Raw genomic sequence first — 24,921 nt, 5'->3', positions numbered from 1 at the left:
ACTTTGTTTACACAACATGCCTCCACTTTGAAGATGCAAAATATTTTTTTTATTGTGAAACAAACAAGAAATAAGACAAAAAAACAGAACTTGAGCGTGCTTAACTATTCACCCCCCACAAAGTCAATACTTTGTAGAGCCACCTTTTGTAGCAATTACAGCTGCAAGTCTCTTGGGGTATGTCTCTATAAGCTTTGCACATCTAGCCACTGGGATTTTTGCCCATTCTTCAAGTTGGATGGGTTCTGCTGGTGTCCAGCAAACTTCATGTCATACCACAGATTCTCAATTGGATTGAGGTCTTAGCTTTGACTAGGCCATTCTAAGACTTTTAAATGTTTTCCCTTAAACCACTCGAGTGTAGCTTTAACAGTATGCTTAGGGTCATTGTCCTGCTGGAAGGTGAACCTCCGTCCCAATCTCAAATCTCTGGAAGACTGAAACAGATTTCCCTCAACAATTTCCCTGTATTTAGCGCCATCCTTCAATTCTGACCAATTTCCCAGTCCCTGCCGATGAAAAACATCCCCACAGCATGATGCTGCAACCACCATTCTTCACTGTGGGGATGGGGTTCTCGGGGTGATGAGAGGTGTTGGGTTTACACCAGACATAGCGTTTTCCTTGATGGCCAAAAAGCTCAATTTTAGTCTCATCTGACCAGAGTACCTTCTTCCATATGTTTGGGGAGTCTCCCACATGCCTTTTGGAGAACACCAAACGTGTTTACTTATTTTTTTCTTTAAGCAATGGCTTTTTTCTCGCCACTCTTCCGTAAAGCCCAGCTCTGTGGAGTGTACGGCTTAAAGTGGTCTTATGTACAGATACCCCAATCTCCGCTGTGGAGCTTTGCAGCTCATTCAGGGTAATCTTTGGTTTCTTTGTTTACTCTCTGATTAATGCCCTTCTTGTCTGGTCCGAGAGTTTTGGTGGGCAGCCCTCTCTTGGCAGGTTTGTTGTGGTGCCATATTCTTTCCATTTTATAATAATGGAATTTTGGTGCTCTGTGGGATGTTCAGAGTTTCTGATATTTTTCTGTGTTAAGGTAATTTCCTTTTGAATTTCTAGCCAAATGTAAAATGTTCCTGTTTTGATTAGTTTAATAGAGTGAGTTATGTCTGCTCTATACCAAATTAGCATACCCCCTGAGTCCCTTCCCTGTTTCACACCTGGTAGTTTGGTGGATGGGACTACCAGCTCTCTGTAACCTAGAGAGCAATCAGTGGGTCCGTCTCCTCTATACCATGTTTCTTGTAGGATGACAATGTCTGTATTTCTGATTTCTTTGATGAAGTCCAGGTTCCTGCTCTTTAGGCCAAAGTCAGATGACCTCAGCCCTTGGATATTCCAGGATGAGATAGTGAAGGCTTTGTGTTCCATAAAGTGTCCAATGTTGTTGGTCGTGTGGTTTGGCCTCAGGCCAGTAAGTGTGAGCAGAGCCTGATGAGCATCTGGGACATTCCATTGGCTTGGGCTAGTGTAAGAGTGAGGGTTGGGCCTGTTTGCCTGCTCACGGCCTGGGCGTATGTGTGACTTCCATGTTGAGGCCCTCTTTGCGGGAGTGGGGGGCATGGGGTGGGCAGGAGGGGCATAGGTCTGATCTGAGGGGGCCTAAATGTGGTGTGGGCATGGTTGGTTTGGTGAGGTCTGGGAGAGTGTCTCCCACAGGTCTGGGAGAGTGTCTCGCTGGTCTGGGTGGGGTGTCTGTTGATCTGTTGCTCCTGTGTGAAGTGTTGGGGCTGCATGTGAGAGTGATGTCCTTTAGGGTCCGGGCGAAGGTGGGCACTGCTACCTTGTATAGGTGGACCTGGTCAGAAAGGCTGTTCAAGTCCAGGGTGGAGTTGTGGGCCAGGTAAACATTTGGTTTTGAGGCACAGTCACGGGAAACACTTGCGTTTACCCGCTGTATGGTAGCAGGGTGGAAGTCTTTTCGTGGTAGCAGGGTGGAGATAACCACTTGTGCGTTGGGAAAAGTAGAAGAAGCTTTTTCAGTCTCTCTCTCTCTCTGTCACTCTCTCTGTCTCTCTGTCACTCACTCTCTCTGTCACTCACTCTCTCTTTCTCTCTCTGTCACTCTCTCTCTCTCTTCTCACTCTCTCTCTCTCTTCTCACTCTCTCTCTCTTCTCACACTCTCTCTCTCTCTTCTCACTCTCTCTTCTCTCTCTTCTCACTCTCTCTCTCTCTTCTCACTCTCTCTCTTCTCACTCTCTCTCTTCTCTCTCTCTCTACCACGCCGATCCTGTTTGTTTTGTTGTGTATTAGCTGTTACCTGACCTGCTGTGATTTTACAGCATTTCTGTTCAGTAAAAACTAGGGAAAGGAAAATCCTCAACTCACTGAAATATTCTTTAAAGTTTCAATGTTTCTTTAGCAGCAGCCAAAGGTCAAACTGTATTTCTGCGCAGGACGTCTCTAACGCGTGGGGCGGCCTGGAGGGGGCTGAGAAGGGTTATGAGGAGTGGCTCCTCAACGAGATACGTCGTCTGGAGAGACTCGACCACCTGGCTGAGAAGTTTCGTCAGAAAGCAGCTACCCACGAAGCCTGGACTGGAGGTACCAGAACAAGGCTAAGCATTTAGCACGAACACCACTTCTATTTTGCTTTTGACCATTTGAATTGAAAAGAAAAAAAACTGTAAGTGACTTTAAGGGGCAATCCGCAGTTACAACAATAACAAAACTCTTCCCCTGCCACTGTTTCGTCCACTCTCAAATTCATTCATTCATTAATATACTGTACATTGCTATGGATTTAAGGACTGACCAGCCATGATATCAAAATTGTCGTTTTCAACATGTTTTGAGGCTATGTAGTGTTTGTTTACATTTACTTTGTTTTCAAACATTGAAGTAAAACACGTTTATATTGTGGGTTGTCATGGAGTGTGACAGTTGAACTAAACTCATGAGGTAATTATAAAGTTATATTCTTCAAGAATCAATGAGTACACATCATTCATTTATAAGTCCAAAACTGGATGTACAGTAACAACTGCAGATTGCCCCTTTAATTTTGAAAGATTTGATATGGAATTTAAGACCACTGTGTGAAGCACCAACATGTATCCTCTTTAGTCTGGTTTTCTTCAACATACTGTAGATTCTGTATTAGTGTACTTACTTTTTCCATTTCCCATTAGGCCTTTATATTGATGTGTAATGTCTGTGATGTGTGTCTCCCCCTGCAGGTAAGGAGGAGATGCTGCGGTCGCTGGACTTTGAGACGGCCTCTCTGTCTGAGATCAAGGCTCTGTTGAAGAAACATGAGGCCTTCGAGAGCGACCTGGCCGCGCACCAGGACCGCGTAGAGCAGATCGCTGCCATCGCTCAGGAGTTAAAGTAAGGAGGGAGGGAGGGAGGGAGGGGTAGAGAGAGGGAGGGAGGGAGGGACGGGTAGAGGGGTAGAGAGAGGGAGGGAGGGAGGGGTAGAGGGAGGGATAGAAGGAGGGGTAGAGGGAGGGAGGGAGAGATGGAGGGAGGGTTGTCCATCAGTGAGCTGGACTTCTATGACCAGTTATAACATAGTTATAGTGGTTATAACATGATTATAGGGCTGTGACTGTTATATGGTTAAAAACAATGTTTTTTTAGTTTTTTTCCCACAAAATTTAAATCACAGTGCAGCTTTTACAAAACATATTGTCTTGTCTTTACTATGGATTTAATGGTATGACATGCTATTTTATCAAATAATTTCTCTGTAATTAATATTACCTGATTAAACTAATTATGTAAATGTAATTAACTAGGAAGTTGGGGCACCACGGAAGAATGTTTATAGAACTGTTGTCTTCCGAATAAAGACCTGGTAATCTTTTACATCAATAGCAGTCAATCATTAATCGTCACCTTATTTCAGTCTCATATGAACGTCGTAAAATTCTTGGTTATCTTCACGAACCCTGGCGAACAAGTTGAATCAGCAATACAACATTTGGTTTAATTATTTATTTACTAAATACCTAAATAATCACACAGAATTACATCTACACAGAATGGATCATACATTGATTACAAATTATGTCATACAAGACAACGTCCCTAGCGGATGGAACAGATATGACGGCTGGTTACACAAAGAAAGGGGGTTGGGCTTGAATGAAAGCGTGGGAAGAATGAGGAACAAAAGGATTGGGTCTCTATCGGACCTCATGAAGCTATGCTGTCGTAAATACAGAATCTTATGCATTCTAAATAACCGCCCATTCGTAAAAGGGAAATGAAAGAAACCCTAGACCAACTCCAATTTGCATACCGCCCCAACAGATCCACAGATGATGCAATATCTTTTGCACTCCACACTGCCCTTTCCCACCTGGACAAAAGGAACACCTATGTGAGAATGCTATTCATTGACTACAGCTCGGCGTTCAACACCATAGTACCCTCGAAGCTCATCACCAAGCTAAGAACTCTGGGACTAAACACCTCCCTCTGCAACTGGATCCTGGACTTCCTGACGGGCCGCCCCCAGGTGGTGAGGGTAGGGAACAACACATCTGCCACGCTGATCCTCAACATGGGGGCACCTCAGGGGTGCGTGCGCAGTCCCCTCCTGTACTCCCTGTTCACCCATGGCCAAGCACGACTCCAACACCATCATTAAGTTTGCCGACGACACAACAGTGGTAGGCCTGATCACCGACAACGACGAGACAGCCTATAGGATTGAGGTCAGTGACAACAACCTCTCCCTCAACGTAATCAAGACAAAGGAGATTATTGTGGACTACAAGAAAAGGAGGGCCGAGCACGCCCCCATTCTCATCGATGGGGCTGTAGTGGAGCAGGTTGAGAGCTTCAAGTTCCTTGGTGTCCACATCACCAACAAACTATCATGGTCCAAACACACCAAGACAGTCGTGAGGAGGGCACGACAAAACCTATTCCCCCTCAGGAGACTGAAAAGATTTGGCATGGGTCCTCAGATCCTCAAAATGTTCTACAGCTGCACCATCGAGAGCATCCTGACTGGTTGGCAACTGCTGACTGGTTGGCAAGCTTCCTGCCATCCAGGACCTCTATACCAGGTGGTGTCAGAGGAAGGCCCTAAAAATGGCCAAAGTCTCCAGTCACCCAAGTCACAGACTGTTCTTTCTGCTACCGAACGGCAAGCGGTACCGGAGCGCCAAGTCTAGGTCCAAAAGGCTTCTTAACAGCTTCTACCCCCAAGCCATAAGACTCCTGAACAGCTAATCAAATGATTTGTTTAACACTTTTTTTGGTTACTACATGATTCCATGTGTGTTATTTCATAGTGTTGATGTCTTCACTATTATTCTACAATGTAGAAAATAGTAAAAATAAAGAAAAACCCTTTAATGAGTAGGTGTTCTAAGCTGTTGACAATTTTTTATACTTTCTTACCACTTATGTTTCTTAAAACTGCATTGTTGGTTAAGGGCTTGTCAGTAAGCATTTCACTGTGAGGTCTACTACACCTGTTGTATTCAGCATTTCACTGTGAGGTCTACTACACCTGTTGTATTCAGCATTTCACTGTAAGGTCTACTACACCTGTTGTATTCAGCATTTCACTGTAAGGTCTACTACACCTGTTGTATCCAGCATTTCACTGTAAGGTCTACTACACCTGTTGTATTCAGCATTTCACTGTAAGGTCTACTAAACCTGTTGTATTCAGCATTTCACTGTAAGGTCTACTACACCTGTTGTATTCAGCATTTCACTGTAAGGTCTACTACACCTGTTGTATTCAGCATTTCACTGTGAGGTCTACTACACCTGTTGTATTCAGCATTTCACTGTGAGGTCTACTACACCTGTTGTATTCAGCATTTCACTGTAAGGTCTACTACACCTGTTGTATTCGGCGTAAATAAAATGTGACTTGCCTTCCCTGTGGCTCAGTTGGTAGAGCATGGTGTGTGCAACGCCAGGGTTGTGGGTTCGATTCCCACGGGGGGCCAATACAAAAAAAAAAAAAAATGCATGAAATGAAATGTATGTATTCACTACTGTAAGTCGCTCTGGATAAGAGCGTCTGCTAAATGACTTAAATGTAAAATGATATAACGTGTCTCTGTCTTGTCGTCGTCGTCCCCCCCCCAGTGAGCTGGACTACCATGACTCCTCTAGTGTGAATGCTCGATGCCAGAGGATATGTGACCGATGGGACACCCTAGGAGCCCTAACCCAGAAACGCAGCGAAGCTCTGCAGGTAGGAGGAACCTGAAACTTAGAATTATTAGAAGGGACAACAAAGCCCAAGGTTCCTCAGACCACACGATGGTAACTAATATGAACAGGTTCTCTTCTTCACAGAGGAATGACTGTCCAATACTGACTACATGAATGTTTGACTGGGACCATGTACAGTAAATATTGCCCCCCCCAAAATCTTTGAGCTACATAGATTATTCTCATCTGCAGTCTTTTGTGTTCAGTGTAGTCAATTGACTTTCTTCTTGCTCCCAGGCTTAAACGATGCGCTGACTGTTTTCTCTCTCTCTCTCTCTCTGTGTGTGTCTGAAACAGAGAACTGAGAAGCTTCTAGAGACCATAGACCAGTTATATCTGGAGTTTGCCAAACGAGCTGCTCCGTTTAACAACTGGATGGAGGGCGCCATGGAGGATCTACAGGACACCTTCATCGTCCACACCATAGAGGAGATACAGGTTAGCGTACACGGACGCACGCACGCACACGCACGCACGCACACACGCACACGCACACACACACACACACACACACAGACACAGATTTAAAAACACAGTTCTTGGCATCTTTTGATCGTGTGTGTGTGTGTGTGTGTGTGTGTGTGTGTGTGTGTGTCTGTGTGTCTGTGTCTGTGTGTGTGTGTGTGTGTGTGTGTGTCTGTGTGTGTCTGTGTGTGTGTGTGTGTGTGTGTGTGTGTGTGTGTGTGTGTGTGTGTGTGTGTGTGTGTGTGTGTGTGTGTGTGTGTGTGTGTGTGTGTGTGTGTGTGTGTGTGTATGTTAGTCAGTGTGTGTGTGTGTGTGTGTGTGTGTGTGTGTGTGTGTGTGTGTGTGTGTGTGTCTGTGTGTGTCTGTGTCTGTGTGTGTGTGTATATATATATATATATCTGTCTTTCCCTCCCACAGGGACTCAGTACAGCCCATGAGCAGTTTAAAGCCACTCTCCCTGATGCGGATAAGGAACGAGGTGCCATCCTTGGCATTCACAATGAGATCGCCAAGATAGTGGCCACCTATCATGTGAACATGGCTGGCAGCAACCCTTACATCACCATCAACCCTCAGGAGATCAACGCCAAATGGGACAAGGTACACCAGCAACTACAGGTTCTCCAGATATCCTGGTTGGAGGATTCCTGGACTACCTTCTTATTATCATCTAGTGTTAAATCTCATCAGGTGACCTATGTACTTAGATAGCAGAGGGTATGATAAAATGAGCCCTCATGGCTCTAACTACGTGTTTTTCCCGTTGTCTGTCATTCCCCAGGTGAGACAGCTGGTCCCCCAGAGAGACCAGGCTCTTATCGAAGAGCACGCCCGGCAGCAGAACAGCGAGCGTCTCCGCAGGCAGTTTGCCAACCAAGCCAACGTCATCGGGCCCTGGATCCAGACCAAGATGGAGGTCAGTCCACACACTTATCCTAGACCAACCCCTGAGCTCTAACCTTTACCCTAACCCAACCAAGCCAACGTCACCAGGACCCTGGATCCAGACCAAGATGGAGGTCAGTCCACACACTTATCCTAGACCAACGCCTGAGCTCTAACCTTTACCCTAACCCTAACCCAACCAAGCCAACGTCATCAGGACCCTGGATCCAGACCAAGATGGAGGTCAGTCCACACACTTATCCTAGACCAACCCCTGAGCTCTAACCTTTACCCTAACCCTAACCCAACCAAGCCAACGTCATCAGGGACCCTGGATCCAGACCAAGATGGAGGTCAGTCCACACACTTATCCTAGACCAACCACTGAGCTCTAACCTTTACCCTAACCCTAACCCAACCAAGCCAACATCATCAGGGCCCTGGATCCAGACCAAGATGGAGGTGACCCAGAGTAGAGAACCAGAATGTTCTATTCATTCTATTTCCATGGTCCAAAGTCCAGGCAGAGCAGAGCAGAAATGACCATTCGTACTGTCTATTGGAACTTACTGGGTCCATAGGTTCCTTTAGGAGTATCGCTATCAATATCAGAACACTGCACTGTAATGTCCTGTAATGTTGTAGAACTCCACGTCTGGACTTGGACTCAGAATGAAGGACTCTGAATGCTTGGGACTTGTGACTGGACTTGGACTCTGAATGCTTGGGACTTGTGACTGGACTTGGACTCTGAATGCTTGGGACTTGTGACTGGACTTGGACTCATATTACCAGCCTCTGCCATCCGGGTCCAAGGACCTCCATGAAAAAGAGTGCAGCTTCATAGTCAGTGTTCTCATAGAGAGGTGCTGGTTCAGAGCAGTCGGGTCCGGGGTTAGAGGTGAGAGCAGTTTTGGTTCTTTGTTCTCATGCCTGTTTTTCACAAACCAATTCAAACAGTTTCTGTTCTCTAGTCTGTATTCTGTCCAGTTGGGGGGGGTTTAACCCTTCCTCTCCTATTGTTGGGTTCATACTCAGCAGAATGGTTGAACCCTTCCTCTCCTATTGTTGGGTTCATACTCAGCAGAATGGTTGAACCCTTCCTCTCCTATTGTTGGGTTCATACTCAGCAGAATGGTTGAACCCTTCCTCTCCTATTGTTGGGTTCATACTCAGCAGAATGGTTGAACCCTTCCTCTCCTATTGTTGGGTTCATACTCAGCAGAATGGTTGAACCCTTCCTCTCCTATTGTTGGGTTCATACCCAGCAGAATGGTTGAACCCTTCCTCTCCTATTGTTGGGTTCATACTCAGCAGAATGGTTGAACCCTTCCTCTCCTATTGTTGGGTTCATACTCAGCAGAATGGTTGAACCCTTCCTCTCCTATTGTTGGGTTCATACTCAGCAGAATGGTTGAACCCTTCCTCTCCTATTGTTGGGTTCATACTCAGCAGAATGGTTGAACCCTTCCTCTCCTATTGTTGGGTTCATACTCAGCAGAATGGTTGAACCCTTCCTCTCCTATTGTTGGGTTCATACTCAGCAGAATGGTTGAACCCTTCCTCTCCTATTGTTGGGTTCATACTCAGCAGAATGGTTGAACCCTTCCTCTCCTATTGTTGGGTTCATACTCAGCAGAATGGTTGAACCCTTCCTCTCCTATTGTTGGGTACATACTCAGCAGAATGGTTGAACCCTTCCTCTCCTATTGTTGGGTTCATACTCAGCAGAATGGTTTAACCCTTCCTCTCCTATTGTTGGGTTCATACTCAGCAGAATGGTTGAACCCTTCCTCTCCTATTGTTGGGTTCATACTCAGCAGAATGGTTGAACCCTTCCTCTCCTATTGTTGGGTTCATACTCAGCAGAATGGTTGAACCCTTCCTCTCCTATTGTTGGGTTCATACTCAGCAGAATGGTTTAACCCTTCCTCTCCTATTGTTGGGTTCATACTCAGCAGAATGGTTTAACTCAGACATTGGTTGGGTTAGGGTTAGCCTTCCCTGTAGCTCAGTTGGTAGAGGATGGTGTTTGCAACGCCAGGGTTGTGGGTTCGATTCCCACGGGGGGCCAGCAAAAAAATATATGAAATTGTATGAAATGTATGCATTCACTACTGTGTAAGTCGCTCTGGATAAGAGCGTCTGCTAAATGACTAAAATGTAAAAAAATGTAAAACATTCTGTCCAGTCGGTTTTGCTGAACCCCCTCCTCGTCCTCCATGTTTCTCTTGTCTGTAGGAGATTGGTCGTATCTCCATCGAGATGCACGGAACCCTGGAGGATCAGCTGACCCACCTCCGCCAATACGAGAAGAACATTGTCAACTACAAGCCAAAGATCGACCAATTGGAGGGAGACCACCAGCTGATTCAGGAAGCTCTCATCTTCGACAACAAGCACACCAACTACACAATGGAGGTAAGAAAGCTAACGATATCGAGATCGGGTACAATTCTTATTGAGAACCCGAGAATCTTCAGAATACGTTTTTGAATGTGTGACCTTACGATGACAGTCTTGGGTCTGATCCCTCCCTCTCTCCCTCCCTCCCTCCCTCCCTCCCTCCCTCCCTCCCTCCCTCCCTCCCTCCCTCCCTCCCTCCCTCCCTCCCTCCCTCTCCCTCCTCTCCCTCCCCTCCCTCTCCCTCCCTCCCTCCCTCCCTCCCTCCCTCTCTCCTCCTCTCCCTCCCTCTCTCCTCTCCCTCCCTCCCTCCCTCCCTCCCTCCCTCCCTCCCTCCCTCCCTCCCTCCCTCCCTCCCTCCCTCCCTCTCTCCTCCTATCCCTCCCTCTCTCCTCCTCTCCCTCCCTCACTCCTCCTCTCCCTCCCTCTGTCCTCCTCTCCCTCCCTCTCTCCTCCTCTCTCCCTCCCTCTCTCCTCCTCTCCCTCTCCCTCTCTCCCCTCTCTCTCCCTCCCTCTCTCCTCCTCTCCCTCCCTCTCTCCTCCTCTCCCTCCCTCTCTCCTCCTCTCCCTCCCTCTCTCCTCCCTCTCTCCTCCTCTCCCTCCCTCTCTCCTCCTCTCTCCTCCTCTCCCTCCCTCTCTCCTCCTCTGCCTCCCTCTCTCCTCCTCTCCCTCCCTCTCTCGTCCTCCCTGCAGCATATCCGTGTGGGCTGGGAGCAGCTCCTGACTACCATTGCCAGAACCATCAACGAGATCGAGAACCAGATTCTGACGCGGGACGCTAAGGGCATCAGCCAGGACCAGATGAACGAGTTCAGAGCCTCCTTCAACCACTTCGACAGGGTCAGTTTCACAGAACAGGGAAGAAGACGTTTCACAGTACACTCATTGTCTACCTTACTGAATGTTGTTATAAACAATGTGTTTTCCACATATTTAGACCACATGAGCAAAGCGAGGAGGTTGAGGTGGACAGAGGATCGTTTGTTGGGTCATTGAGCCATGTTATTCTTCTCATAGTGACACTAACAAACTACAGGACTTATGAAGGGTTTGTTCTTCTGTATCCAAAACATGCAGATAGTATAGATAATCATGTAGATAATCAACCAGGACCAACTGATAACATCGATGGAGGTGTTGAACTAATTTAAGCTGATGATATTTATGAGTATATGACAGGAGAGAGATATAAGATCATAAGTGTTCCAGAGACCTATACCTTACTCCTATTCCACTGATGAGAGTAAACCTCGGGACACCGCTATTCCTCTCAGAAGACATTCTCCCTAGCCTCCTCCCGTCCCATTTATCCCTTCCCTCTCTCCTCCTCTCCCTTCCCTCCCTCCCGTCCCATTTATCCCCTCCCTCTCTCCTCCTCTCCCTCCCTCTCTCCCTCCCTCCCGTCCCATTTATCTCCCCCCCCCAGATCACAGTGTTTACATCAGTAAGCTCAGTATGAAGAACACAACCTATTATGGATGGATGGAGGAGTTGTTGTATTTATCTTATACACTCCCCTGTATCCCCAACCAGAGCGTTTTATAGATAGACTCCACCGTTAGATTTCTCCATGACCTCACGCATTCTTCCATAGCCACGCTATTGTTCTATCAGTCAATAATATAACCGCAGTTAATAACTACGGAAGGAGTCCCAGGGTAACCGTTCCAGTGTTTGTCTTTCTATTCACGGGGATATCTGTCATGTCTTACCGCTTTCGGGTCACGATGAGGCAGCGTTTAATAAAAATAATTTTTTTATATATTTTTTTTAGGGCGGTTTCTGAGTTCATTAGGTTTATTGGAGACAGATATGTAGGGACAACTTTTCCCCAGAGACATGGCTGTAGAGTGTGTCCCTATGGCCTTACAAGGTTTTACAGTCATGTCTCAAGACTAAGGGGAAAAATATGTTTTATACCAGGGTTTCCAAAACCCCCCCAGCACAATGCCGCTGATTCAAAGAAACAAGTCGTCATCAAGCATTGATTTTCTGAATCGGTTCCTAGTGCAAAAACCTAACCGTTCACCACTTGGCTTTGGGAACCACTGTGTTATATGATGTATGAAGGATACGCCTGTCGCATACCGTAACACAAAGCCCTGTACTGTAAAGTTTGCCTGCCACACTGTTCCCGAACACCTCTGATTAAATATTCTGTCACTGGACCAAACACAGCAGTGTGTCACAGCCTCAGCACCTCACTGTAAGGCCCTAACGTGTGTTGTGTTCTCTGTCTCTTCTTGTGCATGGTCCCAACCCCATATCATCCATCCACCCCTATATCCAACACCATATCATCCATCCACCCCTATATCCAACTCCATATCATCCATCCACCCCTATATCCAACTCCATATCATCCATCCACCCCTATATCCAACCCCATATCATCCATCCACCCCTATATCCAACCCCATATCATCCATCCACCCCTATATCCAACCCCATATCATCCATCCACCCCTATATCCAACCCCTTATCATCCATCCACCCCTATATCCAACACCTTATCATCCATCCACCCCTATATCCAACCCTTATCATCCATCCACCCCTATATCCAACCCCATATCATCCATCCACCCCTATATCCAACTCCTTATCATCCATCCACCCCTATATCCAACCCCTTATCATCCATCCACCCCTATATCCAACCCCTTATCATCCATCCACCCCTATATCCAACCCCTTATCATCCATCCACCCCTATATCCAACCCCTTATCATCCATCCACCCCTATATCCAACCCCTTATCATCCATCCACCCCTATATCCAACCCCTTATCATCCATCCACCCCTATATCCAACCCCTTATCATCCATCCACCCCTATATCCAACCCCATATCATCCATCCACCCCTATATCCAACCCCATATCATCCATCCACCCCTATATCCAACACCTTATCATCCATCCACCCCTATATCCAACCCTTATCATCCATCCACCCCTATATCAACCCCTTATCATCCATCCCCCCTATATCCAACCCCTTATCATCCATCCACCCCTATATCCAACCCCTTATCATCCATCCACCCCTATATCCAACCCCTTATCATCCATCCACCCCTAACCCCTTATCATCCATCCACCCCTATATCAACCCCTTATCATCCATCCACCCCTATATCCAACCCCATATCATCCATCCACCCCTAACCCCTTATCATCCATCCACCCCTATATCAACCCCTTATCATCCATCCACCCCTATATCCAACCCCTTATCATCCATCCACCCCTATATCAACCCCTTATCATCCATCCACCCCTAACCCCTTATCATCCATCCCCCCTATATCAAACCCCTTATCATCCATCCACCCCTATATCCAACCCCATATCATCCATCCACCCCTATATCCAACCCCTTATCATCCATCCACCCCTATATCCAACCCCTTATCATCCATCCACCCCTATATCCAACCCCTTATCATCCATCCACCCCTAACCCCTTATCATCCATCCCCCCCTATATCCAACCCCTTATCATCCATCCACCCCTATATCCAACCCCTTATCATCCATCCACCCCTATATCAACCCCTTATCATCCATCCACCCCTATATCCAACCCCTTATCATCCATCCACCCCTATATCCAACCCCTTATCAACCATCCACCCCTAATCCAACCCCTTATCATCCATCCACCCCTATCCAACCCCTTATCATCCATCCACCCCTATATCAACCCCTTATCATCCATCCACCCCTATATCCAACCGCTTATCAACCATCCACCCCTATATCCAACCCCTTATCATCCATCCACCCCTAACTTATCATCCAACAACCCCTTATCATCCATCCACCCCTATATCCAACCCCTTATCATCCATCCACCCCTATATCAACCCCTTATCATCCATCCACCCCTATATCCAACCCCTTATCATCCATCCACCCCTATATCCAACCCCTTATCAACCATCCACCCCTATATCCAACCCCTTATCATCCATCCACCCCTAACCCTTATCATCCATCCACCCCTAACCCTTATCATCCATCCACCACCCCTATATCCAACCCCTTATCATCCATCCACCCCTATATCCAACCCCTTATCATCCATCCACCCCTACCCTTATCATCCAAAACCCCATATCATCCATCCACCCCTATATCCAACCCCTTATCAACCATCCACCCCTATATCCAACCCCTTATCATCCATCCACCCCTCAACCCTTTATCATCCATCCACCCCCCTATATCCAACCCCTTATCAACCATCCACCCCTATATCCAACCCCTTATCATCCATCCATCATATCAACCCCTATATCCAACCCCTTATCATCCATCCACCCCTATATCCAACCCCTTATCATCCATCCACCCCTAACCCCTTATCATCCATCCACCCCTAACCCCACACCCTCTCTCTTTCTGCATGACACACCCTACCCTCTCCTATCCACCCTACCCCTCCTGTCTACTTCACCCAACCCCTTCACTGACAACCCTCTGACAACCCACTGACACCCCTCTGACACCCCTCTGACACACTTGTTCCACGTGTGCTGTGCTGCATGAACTGTGGCTTCAACCTGCTCCACCTGATGCCTGGCACACCTCCACAATACCTGGCTCTTCACACCTGGCCTGGGCTCCTACCTGGCTCTTCACACCTGACACCCCAGGACCACTCGGGCACTCTGGGGGCTGAGGAGTTCAAGGCCTGCCTGATCAGTCTGGGCTTCGATATCGCCAACGATGCACAGGTACTGAACACAGCTCCACACTGAGGTTAACGATGTCGTTTTGTTCTCTTTCTTTTGTACCTTTTATTCCCTTCTATCGCTCCTGTATGTCACTTTATTCCCTGTACCCACTTCTATCCCATTTCTACCTCAATGTATTCCCTGTACCCCCCTCTACCCCCCCCCCTCTACCTCAATTTATTCCCTGTACTCCCCTCTACCCCCCTCTACCTCAATGTATTCTCTGTACCCTCTTCTAACCCCCTCTACCTCAATGTATTCCCTGTACCCACCGCTATCCCCCCTTCTATCTCAATGTATTCCCTGTACCCACCTCGATGCCCCTTCTACCTCAATTTATTCCCTGTACCCCCCTCTATGCCACTTCTACCTCAATGTATTCCCTGTACCCACCTCGATGCCCCTTCTACCTCAATTTATTCCCTGTACTCCCCTCTACCTCAATGTATTCCCTGTACCCCCCTCTATGCCCCTTATACCTCAATGTATTCCCTGTACCCACCTCTATGCCCCCTCTACCTCAATGTATTCCCTGTACCCCCCTCTATGCCCCTTCTACCTCAATGTATTCCCTGTACCCCCCTCTATGCCCCCTCTACCTCAATGTATTCCCTGTACCCCCCTCTATGCCCCTTCTACCTCAATGTATTCCCTGTACCCCCCCTCTATGCCCCCTCTACCTCAATGTATTCCCTGTACCCCCCCTCTATGCCCCCTCTACCTCAATGTATTCCCTGTACCCCCCCCTCTATGCCCCCTCTACCTCAATGTATTCCCTGTACCCCCCTCTATGTCCCTTCTACCTCAATTCTTCTTCTTCTTCTATCCATCCCCCTCATAATGTCCACCTGGATACCTGTGACATCCCTCCCCTACTTTATTCCACCCCCCCCCCAATATTTCCTCTTCCACCTTTCAATCTGTTCCTCCCTCGTACTGTTTGTCCCTGGCTGGTACGTGTAGAAGAAAACAGGGATGATGGAAGCGGAAGACTTCAAAACCTGCCTTATCTCCCTCGGTTACAACATGGTAACGCCAAACCACCCTTTCCATCCCGCCCTCTGTCAAGTACCCTCCTATGTGTGCCTTTGAACCTATGAATGTATCAATATGTATCTGTCTGCCTTGTAGTCATTTGTGAAAAGGTAACAACTGTTCCCTTGTCTCTTCAAGATCAGTCTACATTCATTTGGCAACAATACGGTCCACCGATCACGATCAGATTGATCGCTATCGAGAAAATATGTCTCGTCTCTCATTTACAGTATAACAATTATAGTTTGTTTACTGTCATAGCCTGGGACCTGGTTAAAAGTAGTCCACTATATTATAGGGACTGGTATGCCATTTGGAACACAGTCTATATATCTCCTTTATGTGAAAGCTCCATCTGCTAACTGCAGTATGTGATGTGATGCTTGCAGTGTGTTTGCTTGTTGCTCTGGTGATGGTCTCCTTGGTGATAGTGTTTATGGTTCCTGTCCAATAGGGTGAAGCGGAGTTCTCTCGCATCATGAGCATCGTGGATCCCAACCGGGTGGGCGTGGTCACGTTCCAGGCCTTTATTGACTTCATGTCCCGAGAGACGGCCGATACTGACACCGCTGACCAGGTCATGGCCTCCTTCAAGGTCCTGGCAGGGGACAAGGTAATCATATACATTTAGCAATTATTCAATTAATCAAGCTAGCAAGCAAGCAAGCAATCAAATCAATCAATCAGTCAATCAATCAATAAGTCAATTAATCAATCAATCAGTTAATCAATCAGTCAATCAATTAGTAAATCAATCAGTTAATTGGTTAATCAATCAATCAATCAGTCAATCAGTCAATCAATTAATCAATCAGTCAATCAATCAGTTAATCAGTCAATCAATCAATCAGTTAGTCAATCAATCAGTTAATCAGTCAATCAATGAATCAATCAGTCAATCAATCAGTTAATCAGTCAATCAATCAGTTAATCAATCAGTTAATCAGTCAATCAATTAATCAGTTAATTAATCAATCAGTCAATAAATCAATACATCAAATGCATTCTTAAAGCCCTTTTCATCACCCTAGTCCAAATTGTTTATATTTCTTTATAAAGCAACCCAGCAAGCACAACCAAAAATATGTATTTTCAATGTCTTTTCAATGTCTTGTGCTCATAGGGAAGAGATGGGTTAATAAAGAAGAATAATACACAGGGTGAAAGAAAAAGGAAGACAGCAGAACTACAATCATCTAGTAGGGCAGGGCTATACAGTAAACAGCAGAACTACAATCATCTAGTAGGGCAGGGCTATACAGTCAACAGCAGAACTACAATCATCTAGTAGGGCAGGGCTATACAGTAAACAGCAGAACTACAATCATCTTGTAGGGCAGGGCTATACAGTAAACAGCAGAACTACAATCATCTAGTAGGGCAGGGCTATACAGTAAACAGCAGAACTACAATCATCTGGCAGGGCTATACAGTAAACAGCAGAACTACAATCATCTAGTAGGGCAGGGCTATACAGTAAACAGCAGAACTACAATCATCTAGTAGGGCAGGGCTATACAGTAAACAGCAGAACTACAATCATCTAGTAGGGCTATACAGTCAACAGCAGAACTACAATCATCTGGCAGGGCAGGGCTATACAGTCAACAGCAGAACTACAATCATCTGGCAGGGCAGGGCTATACAGTCAACAGCAGAACTACAATCATCTGGCAGGGCTATACAGTCAACAGCAGAACTACAATAATCTGGCAGGGCTATACAGTCAACAGCAGAACTACAATCATCTGGCAGGGCTATACAGTCAACAGCAGAACTACAATCATCTGGCAGGGCTATACAGTCAACAGCAGAACTACAATCATCTGGCAGGGCTATACAGTCAACAGCAGAACTACAATCATCTGGCAGGGCAGGGCTATACAGTCAACAGCAGAACTACAATAATCTGGCAGGGCTATACAGTAAACAGCAGAACTACAATCATCTGGCAGGGCTATACAGTCAACAGCAGAACTACAAACATCTGGCAGGGCAGGGCTATACAGTAAACAGCAGAACTACAATCATCTGGCAGGGCTATACAGTAAACAGCAGAACTACAATCATCTGGCAGGGCAGGGCTACACAGTAAACAGCAGAACTACAATCATCTAGTAGGGCAGGGCTATACAGTCAACAGCAGAACTACAATCATCTGGCAGGGCTATACAGTCAACAGCAGAACTACAATCATCTGGCAGGGCAGGGCTATACAGTCAACAGCAGAACTACAATCATCTGGCAGGGCTATACAGTCAACAGCAGAACTGCAATCATCTGGCAGGGCAAGGCTATACAGTCAACAGCAGAACTACAATCATCTGGCAGGGCTATACAGTCAACAGCAGAACTACAATAATCTGGCAGGGCTATACAGTCAACAGCAGAACTACAATCATCTGGCAGGGCTATACAGTCAACAGCAGAACTACAATCATCTGGCAGGGCTATACAGTCAACAGCAGAACTACAATCATCTGGCAGGGCTATACAGTAAACAGCAGAACTACAATCATCTGGCAGGGCAGGGCTATACAGTCAACAGCAGAACTACAATAATCTGGCAGGGCAGGGCTATACAGTAAACAGCAGAACTACAATCATCTGGCAGGGCTATACAGTCAACAGCAGAACTACAATCATCTGGCAGGGCAGGGCTATACAGTAAACAGCAGAACTACAATCATCTGGCAGGGCTATACAGTAAACAGCAGAACTACAATCAACTGGCAGGGCAGGGCTATACAGTCAACAGCAGAACTACAATAATCTGGCAGGGCTATACAATCAACAGCAGAACTACAATCATCTGGCAGGGCCATACAGTCAACAGCAGAACTACAATCATCTGGTAGGGCAGGGCTATACAGTCAACAGCAGAACTACAATCATCTGGCAGGGCTATACAGTCAACAGCAGAACTACAATCATCTGGCAGGGCTATACAGTCAACAGCAGAACTACAATCATCTGGCAGGGCTATACAGTCAACAGCAGAACTACAATAATCTTGCAGGGCTATACAGTCAACAGCAGAACTACAATCATCTGGCAGGGCTATACAGTCAACAGCAGAACTACAATCATCTGGCAGGGCAGGGCTATACAGTCAACAGCAGACCTACAATCATCTGGCAGGGCTATACAGTCAACAGCAGAACTACAATCATCTGGCAGGGCAGGGCTATACAGTCAACAGCAGAACTACAATAATCTGGCAGGGCTATACAGTCAACAGCAGAACTACAATCATCTGGCAGGGCTATACAGTCAACAGCAGAACTACAATCATCTGGCAGGGCAGGGCTATACAGTCAACAGCAGAACTACAATAATCTGGCAGGGCTATACAGTCAACAGCAGAACTACAATCATCTGGCAGGGCTATACAGTCAACAGCAGAACTACAATCATCTGGCAGGGCAGGGCTATACAGTCAACAGCAGAACTACAATAATCTGGCAGGGCTATACAGTCAACAGCAGAACTACAATCATCTGGCAGGGCTATACAGTCAACAGCAGAGCTACAATCATCTGGCAGGGCTATACAGTCAACAGCAGAGCTACAATCATCTGGCAGGGCTATACAGTCAACAGCAGAACTACAATCATCTGGCAGGGCTATACAGTCAACAGCAGAACTACAATAATCTGGCAGGGCAGGGCTATACAGTAAACAGCAGAAATACAATCATCTGGCAGGGCTATACAGTCAACAGCAGAACTACAATCATCTGGCAGGGCAGGGCTATACAGTAAACAGCAGAACTACAATCATCTGGCAGGGCTATACAGTAAACAGCAGAACTACAATCATCTGGCAGGGCAGGGCTATACAGTCAACAGCAGAACTACAATAATCTGGCAGGGCTATACAATTAACAGCAGAACTACAATCATCTGGCAGGGCCATACAGTCAACAGCAGAACTACAATCATCTGGTAGGGCAGGGCTATACAGTCAACAGCAGAACTACAATCATCTGGCAGGGTTATACAGTCAACAGCAGAACTACAATCATCTGGCAGGGCTATACAGTCAACAGCAGAACTACAATCATCTGGCAGGGCTATACAGTCAACAGCAGAACTACAAACATCTGGCAGGGCTATACAGTCAACAGCAGAACTACAATCATCTGGCAGGGCAGGGCTATACAGTCAACAGCAGACCTACAATCATCTGGCAGGGCAGGGCTATACAGTCAACAGCAGAACTACAATAATCTGGCAGGGCTATACAATCAACAGCAGAACTACAATCATCTGGCAGGGCCATACAGTCAACAGCAGAACTACAATGATCTGGTAGGGCAGGGCTATACAGTCAACAGCAGAACTACAATCATCTGGCAGGGCTATACAGTCAACAGCAGAACTACAATCATCTGGCAGGGCCATACAGTCAACAGCAGAACTACAATCATCTGGTAGTGCAGGGCTATACAGTCAACAGCAGAACTACAATCATCTGGCAGGGCTATACAGTCAACAGCAGAACTACAATCATCTGGCAGGGCAATACAGTCAACAGCAGAACTACAATAATCTGGCAGGGCAGGGCTATACAGTCAACAGCAGACCTACAATCATCTGGCAGGGCTATACAGTCAACAGCAGAACTACAATCATCTGGCAGGGCAGGGCTATACAGTCAACAGCAGAACTACAATAATCTGGCAGGGCTATACAGTCAACAGCAGAACTACAATCATCTGGCAGGGCTATACAGTCAACAGCAGAACTACAATCATCTGGCAGGGCAGGGCTATACAGTCAACAGCAGAACTACAATCATCTGGCAGGGCTATACAGTCAACAGCAGAACTACAATAATCTGGCAGGGCTATACAGTCAACAGCAGAACTACAATCATCTGGCAGGGCTATACAGTCAACAGCAGAACTACAATCATCTGGCAGGGCTATACAGTCAACAGCAGAACTACAATCATCTGGCAGGGCTATACAGTAAACAGCAGAACTACAATCATCTGGCAGGGCAGGGCTATACAGTCAACAGCAGAACTACAATCATCTGGCAGGGCAGGGCTATACAGTAAACAGCAGAACTACAATCATCTGGCAGGGCTATACAGTCAACAGCAGAACTACAATCATCTGGCAGGGCAGGGCTATACAGTAAACAGCAGAACTACAATCATCTGGCAGGGCTATACAGTCAACAGCAGAACTACAATCATCTGGCAGGGCAGGGCTATACAGTCAACAGCAGAACTACAATCATCTGGCAGGGCTATACAGTCAACAGCAGAACTACAATCATCTGGCAGGGCTATACAGTCAACAGCAGAACTACAATCATCTGGCAGGGCTATACAGTCAACAGCAGAACTACAATCATCTGGCAGGGCTATACAGTCAACAGCAGAACTACAATCATCTGGCAGGGCTATACAGTCAACAGCAGAACTACAATCATCTGGCAGGGCTATACAGTCAACAGCAGAACTACAATCATCTGGCAGGGCTATACAGTCAACAGCAGAACTACAATCATCTGGCAGGGCTATACAGTAAACAGCAGAACTACAATCATCTGGCAGGGCAGGGCTATACAGTCAACAGCAGAACTACAATAATCTGGCAGGGCAGGGCTATACAGTAAACAGCAGAACTACAATCATCTGGCAGGGCTATACAGTCAACAGCAGAACTACAATCATCTGGCAGGGCAGGGCTATACAGTAAACAGCAGAACTACAATCATCTGGCAGGGCGATACAGTAAACAGCAGAACTACAATCATCTGGCAGGGCAGGGCTATACAGTCAACAGCAGAACTACAATAATCTGGCAGGGCTATACAATCAACAGCAGAACTACAATCATCTGGCAGGGCTATACAGTCAACAGCAGAACTACAATCATCTGGCAGGGCAGGGCTATACAGTCAACAGCAGAACTACAATAATCTGGCAGGGCTATACAGTCAACAGCAGAACTACAATCATCTGGCAGGGCTATACAGTCAACAGCAGAACTACAATCATCTGGCAGGGCTATACAGTCAACAGCAGAACTACAAACATCTGGCAGGGCTATACAGTCAACAGCAGAACTACAATCATCTGGCAGGGCTATACAGTCAACAGCAGAACTACAATCATCTGGCAGGGCAGGGCTATACAGTCAACAGCAGAACTACAATCATCTGGCAGGGCTATACAGTCAACAGCAGAACTATAATCATCTGGCAGGGCAGGGCTATACAGTCAACAGCAGAACTACAATCATCTGGCAGGGCCATACAGTGAATACAGACGTAAACGTCAAACATTAAATCCTTATTTACTAAACAAAACTATTCTTCCCTTCTCCTATCCTCCCACACCAGAACTTCATCATGGCTGATGAGCTTCGTCGTGAGTTGCCTCCTGATCAGGCAGAGTACTGCATCGCCCGCATGGCGCCCTACTCCGGCACCGACGCCGTCCCCGGCGCCCTGGACTACATGTCCTTCTCCACCGCACTCTACGGAGAGAGTGACCTCTGAGTGACCTTTGGATGACCTTTGGCCCCTGACCTGGGAGAGTATGCCCTATGAGGTCACTCACCAGTGTACCTGCTCTCACCACCGCCTGCAAGACCCTTCTACTGCCCTCCCAGTGAGCACAAGACGTTGACAAGACGTCCTTTTGGTTGAAAAGACGTAAAAAATACATATTTCTGGTTGAAAATATGAAATATTTGGTAAAAAATATGTAAATAAATATGTATTTTTGGTTGAAAAGAAATCAACATCTTGTTCTCACTGGGCCATCACCACAGCCTTGCTCTAGTCTGGATCCCAGATCTGTTGGTGATATCTTACCATCTCCTTGTCACTCATCGTTGTCACGCCAGTTTGCCAAAACATCACAAGACAGATCTGGCATCAGGCTAGCTCTGCTCTTACAATGCTCAAAACAGAACAGGCAGATCTGGCATCAGGCTAGCTCTGCTCTTACAATGCTCAAAACAGAACAGGCAGATCTGGCATCAGGCTAGCTCTGCTCTGCAATGCTCAAAACATCACAAGACAGATCTGGCATCAGGCTAGCTCTGCTCTACAGCGCTCAAAACATGTTTCTCTGTTGCTGGCCCTATATTATATGCCATAGTCATCCTGTCTGCCACTTCCTCCTCTTTCACCCCTTCCACCTTCCATCTTCCACCTCCATCTCCCTTACCTCCCTACTAATGTAGGGTGAATTTGCCCCTAGACGCTGATCTTGGGTCAGTTTAGCATTTTCCCCACTAATGGTTAAGGTTAGGACTGGGAGAGGGGACGCTGATTCTAGATTATGTACCTAAGGAAAACTTCACCCCGGAGAAAGCCCCTCCCCTTCCTTCCTTCCCCACTTCCTCCCTCATACTCTGCCTCAGTTGTACTTGCTTCCTGTGCAGCAATGCAGCAAATCTCTCCAGGTTTACAAAGAGGGTGAGAAATGTCATTTTTTCCTTGTTATTGTTTTTCTTCAGAAAATGAATAAAGTTAACATATTTTATTATACAGAACAAAAAAGGTATTTTTTTCTTCACCTGATAAAAAAAACAAAAAAACAATTTAAATAAAGAAAAATTGCTATAATTGCTTTTGACTTATTCCTACTTTGTCACAGTACACTGACATAGCATCACAATATACCACTGCTGTGCCTCTGATGAAGCTAACTGCCTTAGTAATGACCTGATGCTTCAGAACAGAACTGCCTTAGTAATGACCTGATGCTTCAGAACAGAACAGAACTGCCTTAGTAATGACCTGATGCTTCAGAACAGAACTGCCTTAGTAATGACCTGATGCTTCAGAACAGAACTGCCTTAGTAATGACCTGATGCTTCAGAACAGAACAGAACTGCCTTAGTAATGACCTGATGCTTCAGAACAGAACAGAACTGCCTTAGTAATGACCTGATGCTTCAGAACAGAACAGAACTGCCTTAGTAATGACCTGATGCTTCAGAACAGAACAGAACTGCCTTAGTAATGACCTGATGCTTCAGAACAGAACTGCCTTAGTAATGACCTGATGCTTCAGAACAGAACTGCCTTAGTAATGACCTGATGCTTCAGAACAGAACTGCCTTAGTAATGACCTGATGCTTCAGAACAGAACAGAACTGCCTTAGTAATAACCTGATGCTTCAGAACAGAACTGCCTTAGTAATAACCTGATGCTTCAGAACAGAACTGCCTTAGTAATAACCTGATGCTTCAGAACAGAACTAACTGCCTTAGTAATGACCTGATGCTTCAGAACAGAACTGCCTTAGTAATGACCTGTTGCTTCAGAACAGAACTAACTGCCTTAGTAATAACTTGATGCTTCAGAACAGAACTGCCTTAGTAATGACCTGATGCTTCAGAACAGAACTGCCTTAGTAATGACCTGATGCTTCAGAACAGAACAGAACTGCCTTAGTAATAACTTGATGCTTCAGAACAGAACAGAACTGCCTTAGTAATGACCTGATGCTTCAGAACAGAACTGTCTTAGTAATGACCTGATGCTTCAGAACAGAACAGAACTGCCTTAGTAATAACCTGATGCTTCAGAACAGAACTGCCTTAGTAATGACCTGATGCTTCAGAACAGAACAGAACTGCCTTAGTAATGACCTGATGCTTCAGAACAGAACTAACTGCCCTATTAATGACATTAGTAATTGTCACGCTCTGACCTAGGAGAGCTGTGTTTTCTCTGTTTAGCTAGGCCAGGGTGTGATAGGTGGGTGGGCATTCTATGTTTTGTATTCTATCTTTTTGTATTTCCTTGTGTTGGGCTTGAGTAGGGTTCCTAACCAGAGGCAGCTGTATATCGTTGTCTCTGATTAGGAACCATACATTAAGCATCCTGTTTTTCCTTTGTGTTTTGTGGGTAGTTATTTTCCGTTTAGTCGTAAAGTACCTGACGGAACTGTCTGCTGTCATTTTTTGGTTTAATTTGTAAGTGTTCATTCTTCTTTCATTAAAACTACAAGATGAACATATTCCACGCTGCACCTTGTTCCCCTCTATACGACCCACGTGACAGTAATGACCTGATGCTTCAGAACAGAACAGAGGATCAAGATCGATGGTAGCCTATCATGTATGTGTAATACGTTGTAAAACACAGAATAAAGTGCTCTGGATGTAGAATAATAGAACCTAGTTTTAGAGCCGTGTTGTGGA

The 24,921-nt window shown here is 46.2% G+C and overlaps 1 protein-coding gene across 3 annotated transcripts in view; it reads left to right on the top strand.

Annotated features, from left to right (window-relative positions):
- actn1 (actinin, alpha 1) overlaps window positions 1–23,334 on the top strand; it is a 130,441-nt gene extending 107,107 nt beyond the window's left edge. Inside the window, exons 12-23 of one of the 3 annotated variants that reach the window (XM_014192931.2) lie at window positions 2,407–2,554; window positions 3,190–3,340; window positions 6,074–6,182; window positions 6,500–6,640; window positions 7,085–7,267; window positions 7,449–7,583; window positions 9,794–9,973; window positions 10,649–10,795; window positions 14,621–14,701; window positions 15,665–15,730; window positions 16,191–16,349; window positions 22,099–23,334. In XM_014192931.2, the coding sequence (XP_014048406.1) occupies window positions 2,407–2,554; window positions 3,190–3,340; window positions 6,074–6,182; window positions 6,500–6,640; window positions 7,085–7,267; window positions 7,449–7,583; window positions 9,794–9,973; window positions 10,649–10,795; window positions 14,621–14,701; window positions 15,665–15,730; window positions 16,191–16,349; window positions 22,099–22,257 (1,659 nt within the window). In that variant the 3' untranslated portion in view covers window positions 22,258–23,334. The remainder of the gene's footprint in view (window positions 1–2,406; window positions 2,555–3,189; window positions 3,341–6,073; window positions 6,183–6,499; window positions 6,641–7,084; window positions 7,268–7,448; window positions 7,584–9,793; window positions 9,974–10,648; window positions 10,796–14,620; window positions 14,702–15,664; window positions 15,731–16,190; window positions 16,350–22,098) is intronic. The other 2 variants (XM_014192851.2, XM_014192775.2) reach the window with 2 other exon arrangements.
- Window positions 23,335–24,921: the final 1,587 nt, after the last annotated feature.

The sequence above is a fragment of the Salmo salar genome, chromosome ssa01 (genome assembly GCF_905237065.1).
Source record: "Salmo salar chromosome ssa01, Ssal_v3.1, whole genome shotgun sequence".
NCBI lineage: Eukaryota > Metazoa > Chordata > Actinopteri > Salmoniformes > Salmonidae > Salmo > Salmo salar.
Note: the sequence above shows the minus strand (reverse complement) of the source record. Positions and strands in the feature narration are given on the sequence as shown.